This window comes from Carcharodon carcharias, chromosome 3 (genome assembly GCF_017639515.1).
Source record: "Carcharodon carcharias isolate sCarCar2 chromosome 3, sCarCar2.pri, whole genome shotgun sequence".
Classification (NCBI taxonomy): Eukaryota; Metazoa; Chordata; class Chondrichthyes; order Lamniformes; family Lamnidae; genus Carcharodon; species Carcharodon carcharias.
In genome coordinates, this window is record NC_054469.1 from 159,352,259 (window position 1) to 159,378,053 (window position 25,795).

The window sequence follows — 25,795 nt, forward strand, 5'->3', positions numbered from 1 at the left end:
AATCAAACAATCAAACTAGAGAGCATGGTGACTGGGAGACACACACCTCCCAATACTCATCTAACTATAGATATTTATGTTGACTATACTCAGCAACTCAGCCAGCTCCTTTATGAACGTTTGCAGTGAATTGGCACTCACTACATGAGCCAACAAATTGTGCCGTAGATTGATGACTTCATTTGAAAATACCTCCTGACGTCTAATCTATACTCACATAACTTATATTTATGCCCCAGGCCCTCCCTAACCTACCTAACTGAAATAGCCTAGTCACCCGGACCAAATCTAATCTTGTCATTATTTTAAAAAACTTCATTACATTTCCTTGAAGCCTAAACTTTGCAGAGTAAAAACACCCAGGTCTCTAAGTCTATCATGGTAACTAACTCTAATGCTTATAAGCCACGTATCATTCTAGTCCTCTGAATCTTATCCAGGACCTCAATATCATCTAGCATAAGATGGAACCAAACTTGTTTTATCCTGGTAACGTGTATTTACTTCTGCAAATATTTTCTAAACAGCATGGTTGAAAAATATAGAGCAGAATTTTCCCCCTGTTGGGAGGAAAGTTGAAGAGCGGGTGCATGGAGGCACGCTTCTGACTGGCGCCCCCGACTGGGGGTCAGCCACCATTTTATGTGGGTGGGCCAATTAAGGCTGGCCCAGCATGATGTCTGCACGGAAGCGCTATGCGCTCCCTGTGTGAGTGGGGAGAGGGATTCCCTGAGCCAAGAGTGCGCTCTTTCGCGCATGTGCACAAAAAAACACACTCATCTCCCTGGGGTAAAGTGCTGCCTCAGGGAGATTGGCTGTATATTAAAAAATATTAAAAATAGAGAAAAAAAAATTCCCTGACATGTCCCCTGATATGACACTGTCACATGAATTGGGACATGTCCATAACTTTTAAAAACACTTTAATTGCATTTTTAGAAACCTACATGAAACCTTATCCCGCCCATGGATGAAGTTTCATGCTTTTTCTAATGCCCACCAGGGCTCCTGGCCTGCCCGCCAACCTTAAGGTTGGACGGGCAGATCCATTAATTACTTTAAGGACTCTGTCAATGGCCTCAATTGGCCATTGACAGGTTGGCGGGCGCACAGCTGATTTTGCTGAGCCCCCTACCTGAAAATTTAAATGGGGCGCAGTGATGTCGGGAGTTCTGCCCGACATCACCACGCGTCATTTTACACATCGGCGACGAGTCCCACTCACCCCCGCTCTCCGACGGGAAAATCATGGCCATATATACAGCAACTGAAAAGTGCAATTTACAGGAACGAAAAAGACCCTGAAAAGCTGTATCTGTTCCATTATACTTCTGCCTTAACTCTAAGCAAGGCTTGAGTGCAATGGGCCCAGGTGTCAGAGCAGATTTTCTATGTCACAGGACCTCAAGGAATCCCAGCATCTGGCTGGTGGAGGTATCCACAAAGGTTTTTTTCAAAAACACGAGGGCCAGGATTGTCGGGTCCCTCCTTCTTCTGGTCCTGTTGAATTCTATTTAAATGGATCACTGCATCTGCTGCGGGGAGCCAGCTGTGGTGGGGCCAGAAAATCATGGCCCAGGTTTCCAAAAAATATTTTTCAGAATCAAGGAGACCAATGGGCAATATTATCTTTTTGAAGGGCTCGGACAACCTCCTACATGTAAGATCGCCTCTGCGGTACCTCCTGCCAGTACATAGCAAGCCCAATAAAAGGTGAATTAGTTCTGGATTTAGTTTGTGGAAACCAAGCTGGGTAGGTGGAAGGGACATCAATGGGAGAAAGTTTTGGTGGTAGTGGTCATAATTCAGTTAGATTTAGTGTATTTATGTGAAAGGACAAAAATGGACCACAAGCAAAAGTTATAAATTTGTGGAAAGGCTAATTTTACTAAACTGAGATGTGATTTGGCAAAATTGACTGTAAACAGGTCCTTGTAGGTAATGCAGTTCAGTGTGGTGGGAACAATTCAGAGAGGAGATAGGGCTGCTACAAAGAAAAGGTGTCGGATTCACAAGTCTAGATTTCCCTGGATGTCAAAATGCATACAGAGTATGAAAAGGCAAACAGTGAAATCTCGATACTGCAGAAAACCTAAAAGAGAATAGAAAATGCAAGGGTCAAATTAAAATGGTAATTAGGAGAGCAAAAAAAGGTTTGGCATGTAAAGTCAAGGGGAAGCTAAAGATATTTTATTAATACATAAAGAGCAAGAACAAAGTGAAGGAAAGATTGAGCCAAGTAGAAACACAGAAGATAACTTGAGTTTAGATGCAGAAGACGTAGGCATGATTCTTTATGAATATTTTGTGTCTGTCTTCACAAAATCGCCAGGTCTGGTTGAAATGTATCCCAGCTACTAGAATGAGCAAGGGAGGAAATAACAGGAATTCTAACCATAATTTCCTATTTCTCTCTTGCTAGAGGCCTTATACTGGAGGACTGTTACTGTTATACCATTGTTTAAAAAAGGGGGAAGGGTCAAACTGCATAATGACAGGCCAGCTCGCCTAACCTAGATGGTGGGCAAATTATTGGAAAAAAAATCACAGGGGCAGCATAATTTGTCATTTAGAAAGGCATGGATTAATATAAAACAGTTAGCATGGATTTGTTAAGGGAAGCTCATATCTGATTAACTTGATTGAATTTTTTGAGATAGTAACAAGGAGAGTTAATGATGTGTTTGAGGTGTTTTATTTAGTGTGCATGGTTTTAGCAAGGCCTCATATAGCAGACTAGTCAAAAAAGTAAGAGCCTATGGGATCCAAGGGCAAGAGGCTAGTTGGATCCAAAATTGACTCAGTGTCAGGAAGCAAGTAGGAATGGTCGATGGATGTTTATGGGACTGGAAGGCTGTTTCCAGGGATTTTCAGGGCTCAGTACCAGGTCCCATGTTTTTCATTAAAGCAAAATACTGTGGATGCTGGAAACCTGAAACAAAAACAAAAATACCTAGAAAAACACAGCAAGTCTGACAACATCTGCAGAGAGGAATACAATTGACATTTCGAGTCCGTATGACTCTTCATCTGAATTAAGAAATATAGAAATGAGCTGGAATATAAGCTGGTTGAAGGGGGGTGGGACAGGTAGAGCTGGATAGAGGGCCAGTGATAGGTGGAGGCAAAGAAGATACTGCCAAAGATGTCATAGACAAAAGGACAAATAGGTGTTGAAGGTGGTGATATTAGTTGAGGAATGTGCTAATGATGACATTAAGGGTAGAAAGCAGGGCAAGCAAATGACAGATAGCCCTAATGGGGGTGGGGTGGGGTGTGGGGTGGGGGGAAGGGATCGAAATAGGCTAAAAGGCAGATATAAAACAATGGATGGAAATACATTTAAAAATAGTGGAAATAGGTGGGAAAAGAAAAAAAAAAATATATATATATTATATATATAAGAAAATATATAAACTATTGGAAAAAGGGGGATCAGAAAGAAGTTGGGGATGGAGGAGAGAGTTCATGATCTAAAGTTGTTGAACTCAATATTAGGTCCGGAAGGCTGTAAAGTGCCTAGTCGGAAGATGAGGTGCTGTTCCTCCAGTTTGCACTGGGCTTCACTGGAACATTGCAGCCGGCCAAGGACAGACATGTGGGCGTGAGAGCAGGGTGGTGTGTTGAAATGGCAAGCGACAGGGAGGTCTGCGTCATGCTTGCGGACAGACCGGAGGTGTTCCGCAAAGCAGTCACCCAGTCTGCGTTTGGTCTCTCCAATGTAGAGGAGACCGCATTGGGAGCAGCGAATGCAGTAGACTAAATTGAGTGAAGTGCAAGTGAAATGCTGCTTCACTTGAAAGGAGTGTTTGGGCCCTTGGACGGTGAGGAGGGGGGAAGTAAAGGAGCAGGTGTTGCACCTTCTGCGGTTGTATGGGAAGGTGCCATGGGAGGGGGTTGAGGTGTAGGGGGTGATGGCACTTGTTGCATATGATTTAAAAAAAAATGGCTGTGCAGTTGATAATGAGGAAGAAAATAGTCACCTACAGAAATATATCAATAGACTGGGCAGGTGGAAAGAAAGGCTGTAAATAGAATTCAGTCTGGAGAAGTGTGAGGTCATGATCTTGAGGAGGGAAACAAGGCAAGGGAACACACAATAAACTGTAGATACTAAGAAGTGTAGAGGAACAAAGAGACCCGCATGTCCACAGATTCCTGAAGCAAGTGTGACAGAGAAATAAGGGGCTGGATTTAGTCGGCCTAGTGGGGCACTTGCCCACCAGTTGGAGAATTGGCGGGGTACCCCCGTCAGTTCCACGGAGGATGCCTAATGGTATTCAGGCACTTAAGCGGCCAATTGTTGGGCCTTCCCAGTGATTCAGGACCCTGATGGCTAAAGTCTTGCCTGCTGAGAGATACTGGCCAATCAGAAGGTGGCAGCTATCCATTGCATATCAGTGCCACCAGGAGCAGTGGTAGCTGCCAGCAATACATGCACAAGAAGCCAAGGATCACCAGGACACCAGGCCAAAGGCAAATGAGGCCTGAATGGGGATCATGGGGTAGGGGTCACGGGAGAGGGGAGAGCACGGGGTCAGAGACAAGGACAGGGGAATAGCTTTAAGCATCTCCCCCCTTCCAATGCCAGTTCCCTTGATCAGGCACATGGGAAAGCTGTGTAGCTCCCATTTAACCCCTGAGCCACCACTGAATTGAGATGGAATCAGGGATGATGGATGTCAGTTGGCTCATTGGTGAGCCTAATTGACATCTTGTCATCGGCGGCCAAGAATCCCATGTCAGCCCCTTCAGCCCTCTGACATAATGAGGGAGGTTTTGCCACTGCCACGAGACTGATGAGGGCCTAGCCACCATGAATCCTGCTGCGATGGGCTGCATTAAATCCAGCCCAAGGTGAGTAAGAAGACGTATGGGCTACTTTCCTTTATTATTTGAGACATAGATTGTAAGTCCGGTAAGGTGATGCTAAAACTGTAAAACCGTATAAGTCTCTAATTAGGCCACAGCTAGAGTTCTGGTCATTACATTACAGAAGGGATGTGATTGCACTAGAGAGAGTGGAGAGGAAATTTACAAGGATGTTGCCAAGAATGGAGAATTTTTACTATGATGGAAAATTGGATAGGCTGATGTTGTTTTCTTTGGAACAGAGGAGGCTGAGGGGAGATTTTATTGAGGTATATAAAATTATGAGGGGCCTAGCTAGAATGGATAGAGAAGATCAATTTCGTATAGTAGAGAGGTCAATAATCTGGGTTATCGATGTACAATAATTGGCAGAAGGATTATCGAGCAGTTGATGGGAAATTTGTTCACCAGCAGGTGTTGGGGGATTGGAACTCACAGCCTGAAAGAATGTTAGAGACAGAAACCCTCATTGTATTTAATATAGCTGTCAGACCTTGATCTGGGCAGTTAAAGAAGTAAATGGGTTTAAGTATGCACATTCATAAAATTAAATCTTTTGCTTCAGGAGATGAACCAGAGGACACTAACTTTGATATGCCAAAGACGTATGAGCCTATTGGAAGTTTTGATCACCTGAAGGATCGACTGAATATGTTTTTGCAGCAGTATAATGAAAGTATTCGAGGAGCAGGATTGGACATGGTATTTTTTAAGGATGCCATGACTCACTTAGTGAAGGTAAAATTATTTAGAATCAAGTAATTAAGGTTTACCAAAATGGCAGTTGGTCACTGCAGAAAGTTGAAATGCTGCACTTGAGGCAGACAGCTTGGATCAAACTCTGGTTGGTTGGCACTTTAATTCTCCATCTCACTCCCACTTTGACTTCACTGTCCTTAGTCTCATACCTTGTTTCCATGGATCCTGTCATTATCCCACTCTTTTCTGGGCTTCAACAGATGATATTGAAAGCACTTGGGGAAATTTTATGCAGTGGGAGAACCAACCTGCAACAGCAGCTGCAGCCAAACCGATTGCTGGCAATGTCCAAATATCCGGTGGCTTAACCAGCAGTCCTTAAAGGGGTCATTGGAGGATGTCAAAGAAAAGATTTTGCTAATGTTTACTTACCTCAATGTGGAACCAGGTGGAGCAAATGTGCTTCTTCTGGCCCCCACAACAATGCTGCAGACCACTGCCAACCTATGATAACGCACCTTCCCATTCGGTTCGCTTCTTCCAAGATGCAACTACGTTGGAACTGGAGGAATTTTCCAGGACCCTGACTGGCTAGCTGTATCTGAATGTCTAATTGGTTTCCACAGGTCATCAGTATTATATAGATGTGGCCCAAGGTCCAATTTGTGGCAAGCTTTGTGCCAATTTTCAGTGTAAAGCCTATTTCCCAATGTTTAAATGTTCAAATATTCAGTAGTATTAAAGCCAGACTATTGAAGCTATAATTATTTAAATCCTTTGAGCACTGAAAATATGATCTTCTTATTGTTTAGTGCCATCTGTTTAATAAAACAAACTAACTACTGCTTTAATATGTTTTGTCGAATTTTTTTTTGTGAAAATCAGCAGGAGGAGATACTGTCACCTGCTTGTGACTATCACAAGCAAAATCAAGTACAATAAGGTCATTGTTTGAATCAAAAGGCAAAGGCAATTCAATGTATAAGCTGGTTTGGTATTGATGAAAGTAGATCACTGTCATGTTTCCAGTTTCCAATCTTTGCTCAGTGGTAACAATTTTTCTCTGAGCCAATAGTTTGTGGGGTCAATTCCTAATCCAGAGACTTAAGTGCATAGTCTTGGCTGATACTTCAGTACACTACTGAGGGAATGTTGTACTGTCATAGGTATCACCATTTGAATAAGATGTTAATCCAAAGCGCTCTCTCAGATGGATGTAAAAGATCTCATATAAATACAAGAGATCCTGACAGTGGGAGCACCAGGAATCGCTCTGTGATTAGTTCTTTGATCCTTGTCCCTATGCATAGAATCATAGAATCTTACTGCACAGAAGGAGGCCATTCAGCCTGTTGTGCCTCTGCTGGCTTCTTGAAAGAGCTACCCAATTTAGATCCACACCCCTGCTTTGTTCCCATTACCCTGAAAATTAGCCTTCTTTATGTACATACCCTTTTGAGAGTTCTTTTGAAATCTGCTTCCACCATTCTTTCAAATAGTGTATTCCAGATCTTAACAACCCTCTGAGACAGAAAGTAGAGCTCACAAAGCTTACCTTTTTCTGTCCAGGAGAAATGTGCTGTTGCTGAACTCATTCATAAAACAAAGTTATGTAAATTATTTATTTTATCACTAGATTTCACGTATCATTCGCACACCTCGTGGGAATGCATTGCTCGTTGGTGTAGGTGGGTCAGGCAAGCAAAGTTTGACTAAACTGGCATCCTTCATTGCTGGATACAAGACATTCCAAATCACACTAACAAGGTAAGCTACAAGTATTTCTCATTGCCCTTACATCATTGATTTGAATATTTACCCCTTAAAGGGATAGAATCTGTCATGAAGCACCAATGATGAGTGAGGACTGTCACAAAAATATAATAATTCTCCATAATATTATTGTGATTCATTATAAAAGTAGGTTAATAGTGCGGTTTAGATAGTTTCTGTGTGTGTGTGTAGGATTTAATTGAGTTGGAAACAGCTGGCCTGGAGGCTTTGACTCATCAAAAGAAGTTAGGTTTAAAATGCTAAACAAGTAAATATGGCTGAAGTTTTTGAATGTGGGGTGAGGAGAATTTGCATTTTTAGATAAATCAGAGTAGATTTAATTTCAAAGAGATGATAAGATGTTACACCTAGCCAGAGAAGCTAGGCCAAGCAGTGTGTTTATTTTTCCCAAAGGTTACTGATAATATTCGCACCATGCAATGATTTAAAGTAGAAAAGTTAAGTTCCAAAGACATACGAGAACAATGGGATTTACATTAAAAGGGAGAAACATGTACAAAGGAGAATGGAGGCTATGTGTTAGGGAAGGCATTGGAAGACCCTCCAGAAGTGTGAAAAACCTCCAGTAGTTGTGCATCAAGCTTGCCGTCTACAGAAACCGTAGCTGGGAAAAGCCACTTTGAATTCTATGTGTTAAATGGCTGGAATCTGTTTAAAATCTATTTGTATTTTTACTGTTGCCTTAACGGGGCTGTAACTGGAAGCCACATTAATTAGGGATTTTAGGAGTTGTTATAGTAATTTATAGACCTATGTATGTGCTTGAAATCATTTCTTTTGTTTTTAAATGTTTAATTTAGTTTTGTAAAATATTGAGTCTTGGTGGACTTATTACTACTGAATTCAGGGCGCATCATGATATAAAATATAAATTGCAAAATCATTATGACCGCGCGATCAAGTTTTCCTTGTGGATTTGATTTGCCTGGCACATCATCTGCCGTGTCATAACAGGACAAAATATTTTTGAAAATAGACTGTAATATTCAAACAGCTTTATAATCTGTTCTGATTTTGCTGTCTTAAAACTGCATAGTGAGTTTATTGTGGACTTGGACAGAGCATTAGCCTTTTTGTCTTGCTAGTTACACTTAATGGTGGATTTTAACTCACTTCACCCAGTGGTAATATAGCTGAGTGGAACTTCATATTAAGTGGTAATTTCATCAAATATGTTTTTAAATTTAAAATTTTAATATGTATGTAATTTTTATACAAATCGCACTGTACGGAACATATATTAACCTGAAATATTTTAGCCCTGAAAACGGAGGTACAATGATGTTAATAATCCTATCGTGCATTCTTTTGGTGATTGAGGGATTATTTTAGCTTATTACTTAGATCTTTCAGAATGTAGTTTGCCTTTAAAATAAAGTAATTGTTCCATTCAAACTTCTCTCAGATCATACAACAGCTCTAACTTGATGGAAGATTTGAAGGTTTTGTACAAAACTGCAGGTCATCAAGGCAAGGGAACTACCTTTATCTTTACAGATAATGAGATCAAAGATGAGTCTTTCCTTGAATACATGAACAATGTTTTATCATCTGGAGAGGTAAGTTAATTGATCATTAGACCATAAAGGAATAAACACAAAGTGTATGGTACTGTTGTACAAGACAATATGATATACTTTCCATAATATTGCTCTTTAGTATCTAGTCTGCAGGTAATTCACTCACGGTGCAGGTCAAAAACTTCTAATTTCAAAACCGATATGTGACATGATATTTAACTCTTGTCACAAAGGCATACTTTGTACACAGGTGTGTCTAGAACAAAATGAAATTGGGAACCTGCTGCTCTTCTACATACAATGGGACAGATAATCTGATTCCAGCTTTATTGCACAGACTGCTACTGTTGAGAAGCTGATTTCTGCCCCTGCCTGAAAATGTGCTAACCTTTACCTTGGTTGTGCTAAAAAAATAAACCAACCACTCTGAGTCTGTGAGCTTCAAGTCAGTAAAGATTTTAATTCTAACATATGCTGGGAGAGATGTGTCCTGGTTGTTTCCAGGGTCTCTCTCTGATACAAAGTCATTGTAACCAATTTATAGCCTTTAGGTATCATATTTCACTATAAAGCTTGATATAACCTTCAATATGTTAACACATACATCACAAAACCTAATTAATGATCTGGACGATTCAAGCTCCACATGTTCCCTTCATCTCAGCTTTAACCCTGGAGGTTTGCTAGCATTTCGGGTCTAACATCAACCCCCTGTCTGTTATCTTATCGCTCTAATGGTGGTTTCTCCAGCCTGTAAAAGTCATCAAATTTTACAAATTGTATGCTTAGCTAGTTTCCTACAGTACTGGCTACATAGCCTATCATGCCTACAGTATTGGCTACATTTCCAATCATCTTTAGAATTGTCATAACTACATTTGTCTATTCTAAAGCTATTAATGCATGCTTCAATATCAACAAATGTGAAATCATTTCAGTTATCCCACTTCACCTCTTTATACTAGATCAGCTTATTGTTTTTGTCTAAGATGTGCTATGTGAGACTTGGACTGCAATATTGGATGGCAACAGCTAGCCCTCTAATCAGGAAAAGGTCATACACAACTAAAATTCTAATATTTGAATCAGACACCCAAAGCATCTAATCCAAATGGGTGCTCAACAACTGAAGTACTACTAGTGCCTTCCAATGGACAGGCTGTTATGACCGATGCAGTTGGTAAAGCGGAGTTATTTAAAAATCCCAGAGGGAAACTTTAAACAGCTGTCATAACCAATAATTTTAAGCGTTATGTTTGAGATGCGACTCTAAATTCAGGAATCAGACCATCAGTTCTCAAGGTTTTACATCAACTAAATGAAACATTTTATTAATTTACACAGGTTAAAATATATGTACACATGGCTATAAATTACTACTGCCATAACTTTTAACAAATTCCCAAATTAATTTCCATTAAGGCAACAGCAACCCATAAACTTAACCAAAACACCAGACAAAGGGCAGAATTTTGCCCTGGGTTAGTGGGCGGGCCCCACTGGCTCAGTGGCAGGCGGGCAGCCGAACTCTGTCGCCGAAACAGGGCCCGCTGCCATTTTGGCCCGCACAGTGGTCTGCCCGACAGAAAGTGCATAGCGCTTCCTGTGCAAGGGGTGGAGGGATTCCCCACCCCCTTTCCGATCCCCCTTTCTCCAATAATTTATATATATTTTTCTTTTCCCACCTATTTCCGTTATTTTTAAATGTATTTCCATCCATTGTTTTATCTCTACCTTTTAGCCTATTTCGATCCCTTCCGCGCACCCCCCCCCCCCCCCCCCCCCCCCCCCCCCCCCCCCACCCCCAATCCCACTAGGGCTTTCTGTACCTTGCTCGTCCTGCTTTCTACCCTTAATGTCACCTATTAGCACATTTCTTAGCTAATATCACCACCTTCAACACCTTTTTGTCCTTTTGTCTATGACATCTTTTGGCAATCTCCACCTATCACTGGCCCTCTATCCAGCTCTACCTGTGCCAACCCCCCTTAAACCGGCTTATATTTTACCTCTGTTCTATTTTTCCTTAGTTCTGATGAAGAGTCATTCGGACTTGAAAAGTTAACTGTACCAAAAACAAAAATACCTGGAAAAACTAGCAGATCTGGCAGCATCTGCGCAGAGGAGCACAGTTAACGTTTCGAGTCCGAATGACCCTTCAACAATACGTTAACTGTGCTCCTCTCCGCAGATGCTGTTAGACCTGCTGAGTTTTTCCAGGTATTTTTGTTTTGGTTTTGGGTTTCCAGTATCCGTAGTTTTTTGCTTTTATCTTTAATTCTTAATGACCCTGTCAATGGCCTCAATTGGCCATTGGCAGGTCGGCAGGCAGACAGCTGATTTCGCTGTCCGCCCACCTTCCTAAAAATTTAAAGGGACCGGGATGACGTTGGGGGTTCCTCCTGATGTCATCCTGCATTATTTTCCTGTTGGTGAGTGGGCCCCACCCCCAAATCGCCGACAGGAAAATTCTGGCCAAAGTGTTTTCACCTTACAAATTCAAAATGAGGTTCTTTTCACTGTGGAGCCAGTTGGAGGCTTGCCGGTGCCTTTTGATCTTACATTGCCTCTGCTCTGTACACCCAAAAAGCACTGAAGTTATACCTACCAACCCCATTGAACGTCAATTCTCATTGTATCAACAACCTCTTTGAACTTCACCATTTAACAATGAAACCCCATCCATTCTACCAATTTTATTAGTAATATAAACATATTGCTTGGTAGCTGCTAGAAAGGTGTCAAGTTTTCATCCCACTTCTTGAATGCTCTCTTCAAAAAATGCAAATGCATGCTATCTGCCTTACATATCAAAACTAGTACCCATCAAAGCACCCAGACTAACTGGCTTCAATCCAGTTAAGACATACCCAAAGACTAAACCTCTATTTTAAAAGAAAAATAGTTTCCAAAATATTATATACATTAATAGCTTCATGACACAGGCTCCCTAATTTAAGTAATTCCACACTTAATGAGCCTTGCAGTGGGGGATACTAGGTGTATTGTTCATGGAGTAGACCTTATATATTACAATTTCTTCAATATCAATACTTATTAACAAGTAGGTCTTGTTCTTGTCCAAATTTATATCAAAATAACCTCCTTGTATGGACAGATCAGCCTAGAAATTCTGTGCAGTTTTTAGTGAAACACCAGTGTAAGCTGTTTGTGGGTAGAGGGTAAATTGCTCTACATTTCCACCCCTTCCTGTCTTTATTCAGAAATTTCCATTGGGCTGGTGGAGGGAGCACTGCCATGCCGGGCACTCTTTCAGCTGAGATGTTAAATTGAGACCCTGTCTGCCTGAAACATAAAAAATGCCAGTCATCTATAGAGAAAACAGATGAGTAATATTTCTGATGTGGATGTCCGAGCTTTTCACCAGTCTGTCTGCTCACAGGCTGTAGATATTCCATTAGCAGTACTCCCAAGTAGGTGAGCTTTTTTGGTGTGCTAGCCAATGTTCCCTTTAAAATTCCTCTGTTGTGTGCAGCCAGATTTTTCAGTGTGCAGTCCCTTCAGGAAATTTTTACTCAGCTATTTATTTATTATTTATTTATCATGGAAGGAGGCTTGTGCATCTGCTCATGGGAACATTGACCAATATTTATCCATTGGCTGACATACCAAAAGAGATTATCTGGTTATTTATTTGATTATTATTTGAGGGAACTTGCTGTGTGGTACCATGTTCCTTTAAAAAGGTTTTGGGCTTCCTGTTGCCACTTTAAGCCTCAGTGCCTCGCCCTGAGCTATTTACAACCTCTGTCAATGATTTAGCTGAGGTAACTGAGTGTAATGTTTTCATGTTTGCTAATGTTGTAAAGCAGGAAGAAAGTAGGAGGAAAAGTAATCTGTGAGGAAGGTGAAAATATTCAGCAAAGGGATATGGACCGATGAAGTTATTGGGCAAGAGTTTGGCAAATGGAGAATAATGTAGGAAAGTATGAAATCACCCAGTTTGGTAGGAAGAATGGTACAGCAGAATTTTTTTTAGTGAGGATCTAGTAAATATTAGTATGCAAAGATATTTGGGGGTCCGTGTACACGAATCACATAAAAATAATGTGCAGGTACAGGAAACACGTAGGAATGCAAATAGTACTTTGGCCATTGTTGTAAAGGGGTTGGAGTACCTTGCTGCAGTTGATTAAGGTTTTGGTGAGAACACACATGGGGCTGAACTTTTGTCTGGTGCTGGAGGTGGGAATGATGTCGGGAAGGACAAAAGCTTAGAATTTTTGACAGCATTTTCAAATTTGTAGTGCCTTCCTGAACTTGCTCTCCACAGCCTCTTCTCCATCTCCTGGCCATTCGGTAGACCCAGAGACACAACCACTGTTACCCCATACCTGTTGCAGCCTTTGCATAAGTCACCTACTCCTCTGTCATCCCTATAAGGAGAAGGCAACAACCTCTGGCAAATGCAGGAAGACACCAAAACACCTCCTACACCACTCCAGAGTACTTTCAGAGGCTTTGCAATAGAAAACCTTACAATAGAAAATAGAAAGCATCCTGATCCTGGAAAGGTAGGCACTAAAAGGTACACAACTGAATTTCTTGCCTACAGAATCTTCAGAGGGAATTAGATTAAGTGAGTGGATAAGAGGTTGGCAGATGGAGTATAATGTGGGGAAATAAGAGGCAATTCACTTTGGTGGGTAGGATAGAAAAGCAGAATATTTTTAAATAGTGAGAAATTATTAAAAGTTGGTGTTCAGAGAGTGTTGGGTGGTTTTGTACATGAAACACGTTTAGTTAACATGCAGCTAAAGAAAGCAATGATGAAGGCAAATTGTATTTGGATGATAAGTCATTAACCTGAAAAGTTCTCTCCACAGATGCTGCCAGACCTGTTGACAATTTTCAGCATTTTTCCATTTTATTTCAGATTTCCAGCATCCACAGTATTTTGTTTTTATAATGGGGTAAATTTTATGCTAACCTTTATTTCAAAGCGTTGAAGTACAAGTATAAGGGAGTCTTGCTGCAATTGTACATTACTTTGGTGAGACAATACCTGAAATACTGTGTACAGTTTTGGTCTTCATTTACCAAAGGAAGGATATATTTGCCTTGGAGTGAAAAAGGTTCATTAAATTTATTGCTAGGATGAGAGACTTGTTCTATGAGATATTGAGTAGATTGGGCCTATACTCTGGTGTTTCGAAGGATGAAAAGTGATCGCATCAAAATATATAAGATTCTGAGTGGGCTTGGCAGAGTAGACATTAAAAGGTTTTTTCCCCCTTGGATGGAGAGTTTAGAAATAGCATAGTCACAGAGTAAGGTATCAGCCATTTGGCACTGAGACGAGGAGCAATTTCTTCACTCAAAGTGTTGTGAATCTTTGGAATTCTCTATCCTTGAGATCAATAGATTTTTGAACTCCAAGGCCTGAATTTTTCCTGCTTTGGGTGGGCTCGGCCAATTAAGGCCTGCCCAGCATGATACACAAGCAGTAGTGCTCGCTACCTGTGTAGGCGGGGGGAGGATGGAGAGTCAGGTCCGGCACTCTTTTGCACATATGCACGAAAGAGCGCTTCAATATCCCTGAGGCACGGAGCTACCTCAGGGATATTGAAGCGCTTTGGAAAAAAATAAATACATGCAATAAAAATCTAATGAAATATTTTCCCCTCATCTGACTGTGTTACATGAGATGGGACATGTTTTTATTTTTCAAAAGAAGTTTTTATTCAATTTGTAAAAGTTTTAGGAAATGTCATCCCTCTCATAGATCAGATTTCCTAAAAAACGTAAAGGCCCCTTGGCCTTTTCACCTGCCCGCCAACCGTTAGCTTGGATGGGCAGCATAAATTTGAAATTAATTACTTCGTTAATGGCCTTAATAGGCTTTTTAATTATCAGCGAGTGCACAGCTGACTCTGGCACCCGCCCGCCGAACGAAACATCGCGAAATAGTACGATGACGTCGGGACATATGCCCGACATCATCACGTGTCATTTTATGTGCCGGTATGTTGAGCCCGCCTCCGCGTGCTGACTGTAAAATCCTGGCCCAAGGAAATTAAGGGACATAGGGATTGGGTGAGGAAGTGGATTTGAGGTCAAAGCACAGCTATGATCTTGTATTGCACAACAAGTTCGAGGAGCTATACGATGCACTCCTGTTCCTATTTCTTAATTAACATTTGATGTTATTGTGTTAATATTAGCTTCATATTTGTTATTTTGATCTTAGGTCTCTAATCTGTTTGCTCGAGATGAATTGGATGAGGTTACTAGTGACCTAGTGCCTGTAATGAAGAAGGAATATCCTCGCAGACCACCAACCGGTGAAAACCTGTATGACTATTTTATGAGTAGAGTTCGTCAGAATCTTCACGTAGTACTCTGTTTTTCACCAGTGGGAGAGAAATTCCGAAATCGAGCGCTGAAGTTTCCAGCACTCATTTCTGGCTGCACCATGGACTGGTTCAGTCGTTGGCCCAAAGATGCTCTCATTGCTGGTGAGTCTGGGCACAGTGCAGCAGATCTAAAAAATTAATATTTTGCCAGAATTTTATTTGGTTAAAATTCAGGAAGATTACTCCAGGTAACTATTAAGTGAGCAATGTAGAACAGGAGAGGAAATTTTTTGATGGAGAGGCTTTAGAAGAGAATTGAAGGTGATTAATTTATTTTAAAGCAGGCTTTAATTGTGATGATGCCTGCTATAAATTAATGCAAGCAGGAATTTGGACTGTGGCTTCAACAGCATTTAAAGGAATTCATTTTTCCGGTCTACACTTTTATGCTTACTCTCCTTCTCACTATGTGCTGCTCTAATCATCATCATCATCATTATGTGTGCTTTGCTTGAAGGGAGGTCTTTGGCTCACAGTCGTCTTTCTATGTCTCTCTATCCTGTGCCAGTCATTTCATTTTCCAATAACTTCCTTCAATTTCCAAGACATCCAGCATTGATATGCTCTTCCCTCCTCTTTTCCTTGAAATCTTCCTTCCACAATGTATTTTACAAGCTCCTTTCCTTTTATAATATGCCCCACCCAGACTCTATCTGTTCCTAATTACGTTCAGCAAATTTCGTGGTTTGTTCATCCTCAACAGCATTTCATCACTTGTTACATTTTCTGTTCATCTGATCCTTTCCATTCTCCTCCAAACCACATTCCAAAGCTGTTTAGCAAATTGTTCTCCTCTTTCCATAAAGACCAAGTCTCTCATCCATGCAAAACAACACTCCAAATCATGCTTGTTACAAGTCACTTCTTGGGTTGTTTATTGAGCTTTCTGGTTAGCATCCGTCTCTTCTTACCAAATAGGTCCTTTCCCATTGCTTTCTTTGTTCTTATTTATTTGTTGTGCCTTGCAGATATTATGCTTCCTAAGTACTTGAATTCTTGCACCTGTTCTAGTTCTTTGCCTTCTATGGATATGTGAATATTTCTTGATGATTTTGAGATATGCATCATTTTGGTTTTGCCAACATTCACTTTCATCCGAAAGTTCGTGCCTGCTGTTACTAGTCTATCAACTGGTTCTTGTAATCATTCTTCTCTGCTTGCAACAACTGCTTTGTCATCTGCAAATCTAACCAATGTTATCATTTGTCCCCCCCAGTTTAAATGCTAGATTCTGCCTTCAAATGTTTCTTGAATCATTGCTTCTACATAGACATTGAAGAGGACTAGTGATAAACAACACCCTTGTCAAACTCCTCTTCCAATTACACATGTTTCTGACTCCCCGTTGGCTGCTCTCACTGTTGCTGTTTGTCCCATGTACAGATTTCTTATGATTCGTCTATCCCACCAGTCTACTCCAGAATCTTTCAGTACTGTCAAGAGCTTAATTCAGTCAATTCAGTTGAATGCTGCTGCAATGAAAAATGTAATTTTATTGCAGAGCAAGGTTATGCTTTATCATTAGCTCAGTATGTACTTTCATAACACATTTTAATGCATTTTTTTATATAGTTGTCTTAACATCTTAGGCACTGTCCCAGTGCTATCAAACAAGGAATTGTTGAGAGACTTAGTTCTGGCGAGAAGGGAAAAACAGTTCAGACCAGTACTCTTATTCCCTACTTTTTACTGGTGTTCCATTTTAAGGTATACAAGACTAGCTCGGACCAGTATTCTCATTTCCCAGTTTTTACTGTTTTTTCCTTCTAGATAAATTATACTCTTGTTAGTCTATTTAATATCCAAATGTCACTTTGTTTTTCCATCACTGGATAAAAAAATCTGACCATTATAAAGTGAAAGGAATTACTTAAAATTAACCAAAAACAGTTTTGATGTAAAAATTCAAAGTTTCCTGGGGGAGGATGCCCTTGTCCCCCAAAAAGATACAGCACAATATTTATGCAAAAACATAGAGAATGTTTGTATTTCCCATTGAGGCTCTGATATATTTAAAATATTTTTTTCCTCTAAACAAGTGACATGTACTCTCTGCTTAAGTTACAAACCTGAGCAACCTCTGGTTTCCATTGTCATAAGCTATAATATGGACTAACCTTGACTTGCCATCTTTTTAGACATTTTTTTTTAATGTTGTTGGTCAGCTTTTGCTTAGTTTTCTAAGTTGGCTTACATGTGCTGGTCAACAGTCAAATGTCCATTGGTGCATTGCAGGTAGGTAGTCTTAATCGAAAATGAAATGAAAGTTGCCATAATCCCAGAGGACCATAGACTGCTCTCTCAACAGAGAGAGATGACTGGTGGTGAGTTTAACCTGAGTGTCACCACACCTCTGCGGTGAGGGTGAGGTTGAGAAGGCGGGGCCTTCATGGATGAACTCAGCTGGTAAGGGGAGTTGAACCTGTGCTGTTGGTGTCACTCTGCATCACAAATCAGCCATCCAGCCAACTGAGCTAATCATTAAAACAGACATTGGCAGTCAGAGGTCAATGAGTGGCATGTCATGCATGCATGCATAAATAGAAATGTTACTTTCTCAACAGTAACATGAGCAGAAAGTGGAAAATGGCTGGTTAACTTCTCTAGTGTGGAAAGGGCCAATTTTGGAACTCTTTTGCAGTAAAAAATTGATAAAACTTATAAAGTGCATTGTCTTAGTTCATCTTTCTGAATTATCCAAGGAGAAGTCAATTTGTGTTCTAATAAATTAGAACTTTTTATTGCTTTTTCACAGTATCTGACCATTTCTTATCTTCATTTGGAATTGACTGCACCGTTGAGATAAAAAGAGAAGTGGTTCAGTGCATGGGATCCTTCCAAGATGGAGTGGCTGAGAAATGTGTGGACTATTTCCAAAGATATCGTCGATCTACCCATGTAACACCAAAATCCTATCTCTCCTTCATTCAGGGATATAAAGCAATCTACAAAGAGAAACATTCTGAGGTCCAAACTTTAGCTAATAGGTAGGAATTTAGTGCATTTAAACTTCTTCACAGAAATGAATTAACTTGTACCATGAGATATTCCTGTTTGAGCTGACCTTTACACCTGAATTTCCTTTAGGTTCATTATTTGTCAGTTAGTTGTCAGAGGGTAGATGAAAAAAGAAGGAACAAGGGAGGACCAACTAAAATGGTTCCACCACCCCAGCCTTGCCCTCGAGCCCTGATAGTTCTTTCTCTTCAGTTGCTTATCCAACTCTCCTTTGAAAGCCCCAACTGTATTTGCCTCCACCACACTCTCAGGTTGTGTGTTCCAGATCCTAACCATTCGCTGTGTAAAAGAATGTTTTCCTTGTGTGCTGCTGGTCCTTTTCCCTTAAATCAGTGTCCTCTGATTCTTGGCTTCCACCAATGCGAACGGTTTTGGCTGGATTTTTGTCAGATCGGTATTGGGAGTTGGGAATTTTCTCATCGCCACAATCCCGTCTTGGTCCTGGAGAAGCCCGTACATCCTATTTTTGTTGGGGAGGCAAGCAGGGGCTAGAGACTGTCTCACCCCTTCTGGATGCGAGCCCGAGGTGGCAATAGAGCCAGATAGATGGTGAGGCTGGCAGATTAGAAGGCCCACCTCTGTTTAGTGGTGTGTCAGACCCCCATGCTCCTTCATATCTCCCATGACCCATCCATGCCCCAAATGCATCCTCAGTGCCCCCTTGTATCTCAAGCTATGTCAACATTGCTGATGGGGTTAAGTCCATTCTTGGAGCTCAGCCAAGCATTCATAATGAGGCCATCTGGCAAGCCAGATGGCTTCAATATGAATACTTGGTTCAGCTCCAAGGATGGTTAATGGACTCAGCTCAGCAGGGATTTGTTTACACAGCTTTCAAGTGACTGAAAGCTTTGTTTGATTACCATCTTTGTTACCTTGTGATAACTTGATCTTTCTTTGAAGTGTTTTTTCATGCATGTGTGTTTATTTATACAAGATGAAGAGGTGTGAAGTAGATTAAAGTCTTTTTTCATTGCTGCAAAAATGGCTTTGTGTGATTGACTGCTTTATGAAAAGGTAAGAGGGACAATGTATTTCAAAGGGAATGTGAACGCTTATTTTTTCTTGGTTCCTGATTTGAGACAAGGGTTCCCCCATGATTCACAACCCTCCTGAGGTGCTACAAACCACTTTTCCTAACAAAAGGAGACCAACTCCTTCAAAATTGTGAGGTGGTTTGAAGTGGCCATCCCTGCAATGGAACCAGCAAGGCCAGGGGTGCTGCCTGTAGGCTCACTATATGCACCCTTATCCAGTGCTGGCAAAAATAGCTGAAAACTACAATGGGGGCAGGAATCCCAGAATTGGATCCTGCCTGCCACTTTTAAAGCTTTTCCGCCACCTTCCCAACTTGGAGTGAGGCCTGAAATTCCAAGCCTTTCTCTCCATCTACCCTCTCTAGACCATGATTTTGAACACCTCTATCATCCCTGATCTCATCCCTGATTTCCTCATCCCTGGAACCATTCTCGTAAATCTTCCTGCAACTTCTCTAAAGCCTTCACATCCTTCATAAAGTATGGTGATAGAATTAGACACAGCAGTCCAGTTAAGGCTAAACCAGAGTTTCATAAAGGATCATAATAACTCCCTTGTTTTTGTGTTCTATGCCTCTATTATTCAAACCCAGGATCCCTTATGCCTCATTGACCACTTTCTCAACATGCCCTGCCATCTTCAACAATTTGTGCACATATTCACCAAGATCTCATTGATCCTACATCCATTTTAGAATTGTATCCTTTATTTATATTGCTTCTCCTCTTTCTTACTACCAGAATGTACAACTTCACACTTCTCTGCATTAAATTTAATCTGCCACCTATCCACCATTCCACCAGCCTGCCTATACCCTCTTGAAGTACCTAATTATCCTCCTCATAGTTCACAATATTTCAAAGTTTTGTATCATCAACAAATATTGGAATTGTGATCTGCACACTTGAACATAGATCAAGAAAAGCAGTAGCTCTAGTAGCATTAGTCCCAACCCCTGGGGAACCCCACTGTATACCTGCCTCCAGTCAGAAAAACAACCACTATTCTGTTTCCTGTCAGCCATCTTCATATCTATGCTGCCACTGTCCCTTTTATCCCACGGACTAACTTTGCTGGCAAGTCTATGATGTGTCACTTTGCCAAATACCTTTTGGAATGCCATGTACGCTACATCAATCATAGTAGCCTGATAACGACCTCTGTCGCCCCATCAAAAAATTCAATCAAGTTAGTTAATTACGATTTGCTTTTTGACAACTCCTTGTTGGTTTTCCTTAATATCTCCACATTTGTTTAAGTTACTGATAATTGTTACAGTGAATTGTTACAGCACAGGAGGAGGTCATTCAGCCCGTCGTATCTGCACCTGCTCTCCGAATTACCACTTCACCGAGTACCATCCCCCCACCTTTTCCATGTAACCCTGCACATTCTTCCTTTTCAGATAACAGTCTAATTCCCTTTTGAATGCCTCAGTTGAACCTGCCTCCAGCACACAGTCAGAGAGCGCATTTCAGATCACAAACGCTCTCTGGATGCAAAGTTTTCCCTCCTTTTGCTATTGCTTCTTTTGCCAATTACTTTAAATCTGTGCCCTGTCATTCTCGATCCTTTCATAGGTGGGAGCAATTTCTCCCTTTCCACTCTGTCCAGAACCCTAATGATTTTGAATACCTCTATCAAATCTGCTCTTAGCCTTCTCCTCCAAGGAAAACAGTTCCAACTTTTCCAATCTATCTACATAACTGAAGTCCCTCATTCCCAGAACCTACCTTCAATGCCTTCATATCTTTACCAAAGTACAATGCCCAGAACTGGATGCAATACTGCAGCTGAGGCCAAAATAGTGTCTTGTACAAATTCAACATAACCTCCTTGCTCTTCTACTCTATGCACTAATTAATAATGCCTAGGATACTGTATGCTTTATTAATCACTCTCTCAACCTGTCCTGCCACCTTCAATAACTAATGCACATATACACCCAGGTCCCTACCTCCTGCAACCTCCTGACTGCAGCAATAGGGGTGATGTCCAGGTGAACGTGCAAGGGAGGAGTCTGTGGAGTTGATGACTGCCTTCTGGGGAGCAAACTGAGGGATGTGGTAGGAGGGAATGGTGAGAATGACTGAGGGCAGAGGGAGCCGCAGGATGGGAGGGTGAAGATGCAACAATATCAGTAGAAAGTAAGGCGAGGGTGGATGGTGAGGACTCAGAGGCAGATACAGACGCTGGGAGTGGGAAAGAGGAGTTCGGGGAGGTTGATGTGGATGGGAGTGGGATTTTTGGGAAGGTAGGGAACGTGCACATTCACCTGGACATCCTGAAAAAAAGGGCTGGTGGCTGGTAGGTGACGGTGGGGAGATGGAAGTTGATACTGGGGGGTTGACAGTGATGAGGGAAGGGAAATGGATGACTGGGGGACCTGAAGAAAAACTGTAGCACTATCATGCTTGTTAAATCGAAAGTGAAACGAGAGACGCGTTGGGTGAGAACAGGTGCTGCATGGGAGTGTGATCAGTGGGTGGGTGGAGATACAGGTAAGTTCAGATGAATGACTGAAAGTGAACCCCAGCAGACAGCATTGAAAATGCTCAGGACATTGAAATGAGCGGGATGGAGTAAGGATCCGCATGGATGGGAGAATACTTGCAAGAGACTCCGAAAGGTCCTGCCACACACACACCTCTCCCTCCAGAATCACTGTGTGCAGGGGGGAGGAGGAGGGTTGGTGGGATGCAGGGAGGTGACTCGTGAAGCCTCTAAATGAAGCTGAAACATACCTTTACATACTATTCAGTCAAAGTGAATATATTTTCAAATCGTAAAGTGACAAAATGTATTCACCTGTGCAACCAACTGTGAACAGAATTTCTAAACTTTTCTACACCTTAGACTTCTAGATGCTGCCCTGACATCTGCAGCAGAGGTGGAGACAGCTTGTGCAATGATTGGCCCTGTTGCCTCTGATGACTTTGGTATGGATCCTCTGGAGAGCTGAGACCTTGGGGGTTCCGGCTTTCTTTGGTTGTCTTCCTGTGGGCCAGCTGCTCCCTCTGCAGTAACAGAGGCCAGTGACAGAGGCCAAGGTTGAGGGGGTCACAGGCAAAGGGGACTTTGAGAGGGAGGACAGCCTTTGAGATTCCTGAGCGGATGACCCAGGGGCATCCAGCTGCCACTCCTCCTCCTCCGTTAGGATGCCCGAAGGCCCCATCCTGACTCCATGAGGGGAAGGAGCACATGGAGGGACATCGAGGTGCCCCATTTCTTTCTCGCATTGCCACTGTCGGAATTCACCTATGGCTCCCGTGATGGAGTGCAGATCTGTGCGCATCTTCGCATTCTGCGGACCAGGGTCTCCATGGCTTCTGCCATCCTTCCTATGGAGACTTCCATACCCACATGTGGGCACCACGTCATCAGAGAGCAGACCGACGCACTCCTCTGACTCATATGCCACTCTGTTAAGGTCTTCCAACAGCTCTGTGTGATGTTCTCCTGCCTTCTGCTAACTCTCCAGGATGAGTTGGAAGGCCGAATGCAGAGGGTCGTCATCTGACTCGGACCTCACAGATGCCTCTTTCACAGCAGGCACCGAATGTGGTGGAGCTTGGTTGAACTTGCCTCCTCCTGCTGCGGACACATGTCCATGTGGTGACCACCAGATTGTAAACCCAAGCCTTCTGTAGATCTAGGTCCCACTGAATGTCTCTGCGCTTGTGGAGGGTATGGATAAGCATTGTGACAGGTCTTCAAGGCTACTCATTTCCAGCTCTTCAGTGGAGGAGGAGTGCTTTTGGCTGGAGGTGAGGATGTGGACGGAGCTGAGGGACTGGCTGGCTGAGGGTGTTAGTCACTTGGCAGAGCTTCCTGTGAACCTCAGTAGAGATAGTTAATGCATGGCAGCAGAGTCAAAAGCAGGAGAGCGAGCACTCACATTTGCATTGAGAGTGGGATGATGTGGTGCAGGATCCTCATGAGGGTGCTCACCGTCAACTTCAGCATCACCACAGGCACAGTCCATGTCCTCACCAGTCAGCACGCTTCTCAAAGTGGGTGAGGGGCCTAATGTGGGCCACTCCACCCCTGGTCTGGGACCTCTTCCTGCTGCTTTGAGCCAGCTTCTCCTGCATAAAAACAGATGGAGAGAGTGTGAGTAGTACACATGGCACCGTATAGAATGTTTGTGTGGTGAGAAGCTATGGATGGGATGAGGACGTGCGCTTAAGAAGATATGAACCTGAGGAAGATGTGAGGGGTGTGTGTGAGAGTTAGTGATGTTGTCCCTTGAGATGTGATATCCCTGTGGACGTGTGATGGGTTTGTGAGTTGAGAGTGACGAGAAGAGTGAGTTACCCTGGCGTAACGGATGAGACCATTCATCCTGTTCCGGCACTCAATGGCTTTTGCTCAGCATTGGCCCTGACCACCGCCGCCACTGCCTCCCATGCTGGATTGTAGATATTGCTGCCCCTCCTGCAGCCAGAGCGGGGGTAGAGGACATCACGGCGGGACTCTCCGGCATCCAAAGGGCGCTTGAGGGACCTGTCACAAAACCGGGTGGCTGCAGTCTTCTTTGCAGCAGTCCTGGGCTGGAAACACTGAGAGGTGTACGCATGGCTGCACTTTAAATGTGGTGCCTGGTATGAGGAAACGACGAGGTGACAGTGTGGCAGGTGACTGAGAGCCCACCCGCCTGCCATTGAAATGGCGTGCTTCCCGGGAATGCGTGATCAAAGAGGCGAGATTGGGACTATATGGCATGAAAAGCCGCCATTGCGGCCGGTGGGTAAAACGTTCTTTTTCCTGCCTGTTACTGCACTTAGTGCAAATCTGGAATGATTCTGCCCATTGTTTTAAAAGTTTCTCCACCACTGAAGTTAACCTGACTGGCCTGAGATTGCTGGGCTTTGCAACTTTTGCAATTCTCCAGTTTTCTGGAACCACCCCTGAGTCTAAGGAACACTGGAAAATTATGGTCAATGCTCTGAAATTTCCACTCTCACTTCCCTCAGTATCCTTGGATGCATCTCATCCAGTCCTGGTGCTTTATCAACTTTAAGTATAGACAGCCTATCTAATACCTCCTTCTTATCAATTTTAAATCCTTGTGTACTAATTTTCTGCTCTTTCACCCTGGCCTGACTAGCATTTTCTTCCTTGGTAAAGACAGATGCAAAGTATTCATTTAATCCTCAGCTATTCCCCTTGCCTCCATGCATAAATCCTTTTTCTGGTCCCCAATCAGCCTTACTCCTTTTACCACCCTTTTGCTATTTAAATGCACATCCAAAATACTACTGTGTCTTATTCTACTATTTTTTTCATTCTAAAATTATCAACCATCCTACTATTAAATTATTGACATTAAAAACAAGAGGAAGCTATATGGTTCTAATTCACATAAGCATTTGTAGGCTATTGAACAATGTTATTAACAAAATAACAAGTTGTAAACAGTATTCCTAAAATAAGTAAATTCCTAAATTACATATAAAACTCAAAATATTAAAACAGAAAGCAGAAATAATTAATTCAAACATAGATTGAAGTTTATTCATCTTATTTCATGAAGTATTAAAGCAAAATGCTTTGCCAAACTGTTTTTTAAATAGTGATTTATTTTTTCTACAGAATGAATACTGGCCTAGAAAAATTGAAGGAGGCTTCAGATTCAGTGGCCGCACTAAGTAAAGAACTAGAGTTGAAAGAGAGAGAACTACAAGTAGCCAATGAAAAGGCTGATATGGTATGTACTTCTTATAAAGTGATATTCCTAGAATTTGTCACCACTTTTGTGCCTTTGTTTCATTGTCTATGTAGTTAAAAGACTTGCATCTAATGACTACAGCATCACGTCCTCAGGGCAAATTAATCATAATTACTGTAAATCGTGGCGTGTAAGTCACCTCGGCATATAAGATGACTCCACTTTTTGGCACCAAAATTCATGTTTAGGCTACATTTGGCATATAAGTTGATCCCTCTTTTCTGCTAATAAATTTTCTTGGTCTACCTGGATTATGCCAGTTTCAAAAACATCATTTTTTGAAAATGTTACAATGTATTATGACTATACATTCAATCACACCATGGGGAAACATCACTCATCTAAAGTTACATGAAAAAAGATAATTTACAACTTTAAAAGAAATCATTCATTGAAACAATGTCGAGAATTTACAATAAAATATATGTTAAATGTTTCCTCTTGGTTATTAACATTTTTCTTACTAGTTTACGTGAACTGTAAAACTATCCAGTGAACAAATCTGGTGTGTGTACATTTTATCACATCGGCTCTCTGGATTGCTGTGACTTGCAGTTGATTTGTGGGAATTTTGTTATTTGCTGAAACTTGAGGCAGGGGTACTGGTGGACAGTAAAAGTGCCTTAAAGACGATTAGAGTTGGGTTTCGATGTACATCTAAAGGGTCTTGGAGTTGTATTAATAAATGAACAGTTTTTATGCTAATAGAACATGCACAATTTCTAATGATTTGAAAGCAATAACTT

General features: G+C 41.8%; 1 protein-coding gene across 1 annotated transcript in view; it reads left to right on the forward strand.

Moving 5' to 3' along the window:
* The window catches only part of dnah5 (dynein, axonemal, heavy chain 5), a 428,506-nt gene that overhangs the window by 212,980 nt on the left and 189,731 nt on the right, over positions 1-25,795 (forward strand). The window contains exons 52-57 of the mRNA XM_041183995.1: positions 5,438-5,610; positions 7,208-7,338; positions 8,771-8,924; positions 15,097-15,364; positions 18,018-18,249; positions 24,914-25,028. Coding sequence (XP_041039929.1) covers positions 5,438-5,610; positions 7,208-7,338; positions 8,771-8,924; positions 15,097-15,364; positions 18,018-18,249; positions 24,914-25,028 — 1,073 coding nt within the window. The remainder of the gene's footprint in view (positions 1-5,437; positions 5,611-7,207; positions 7,339-8,770; positions 8,925-15,096; positions 15,365-18,017; positions 18,250-24,913; positions 25,029-25,795) is intronic.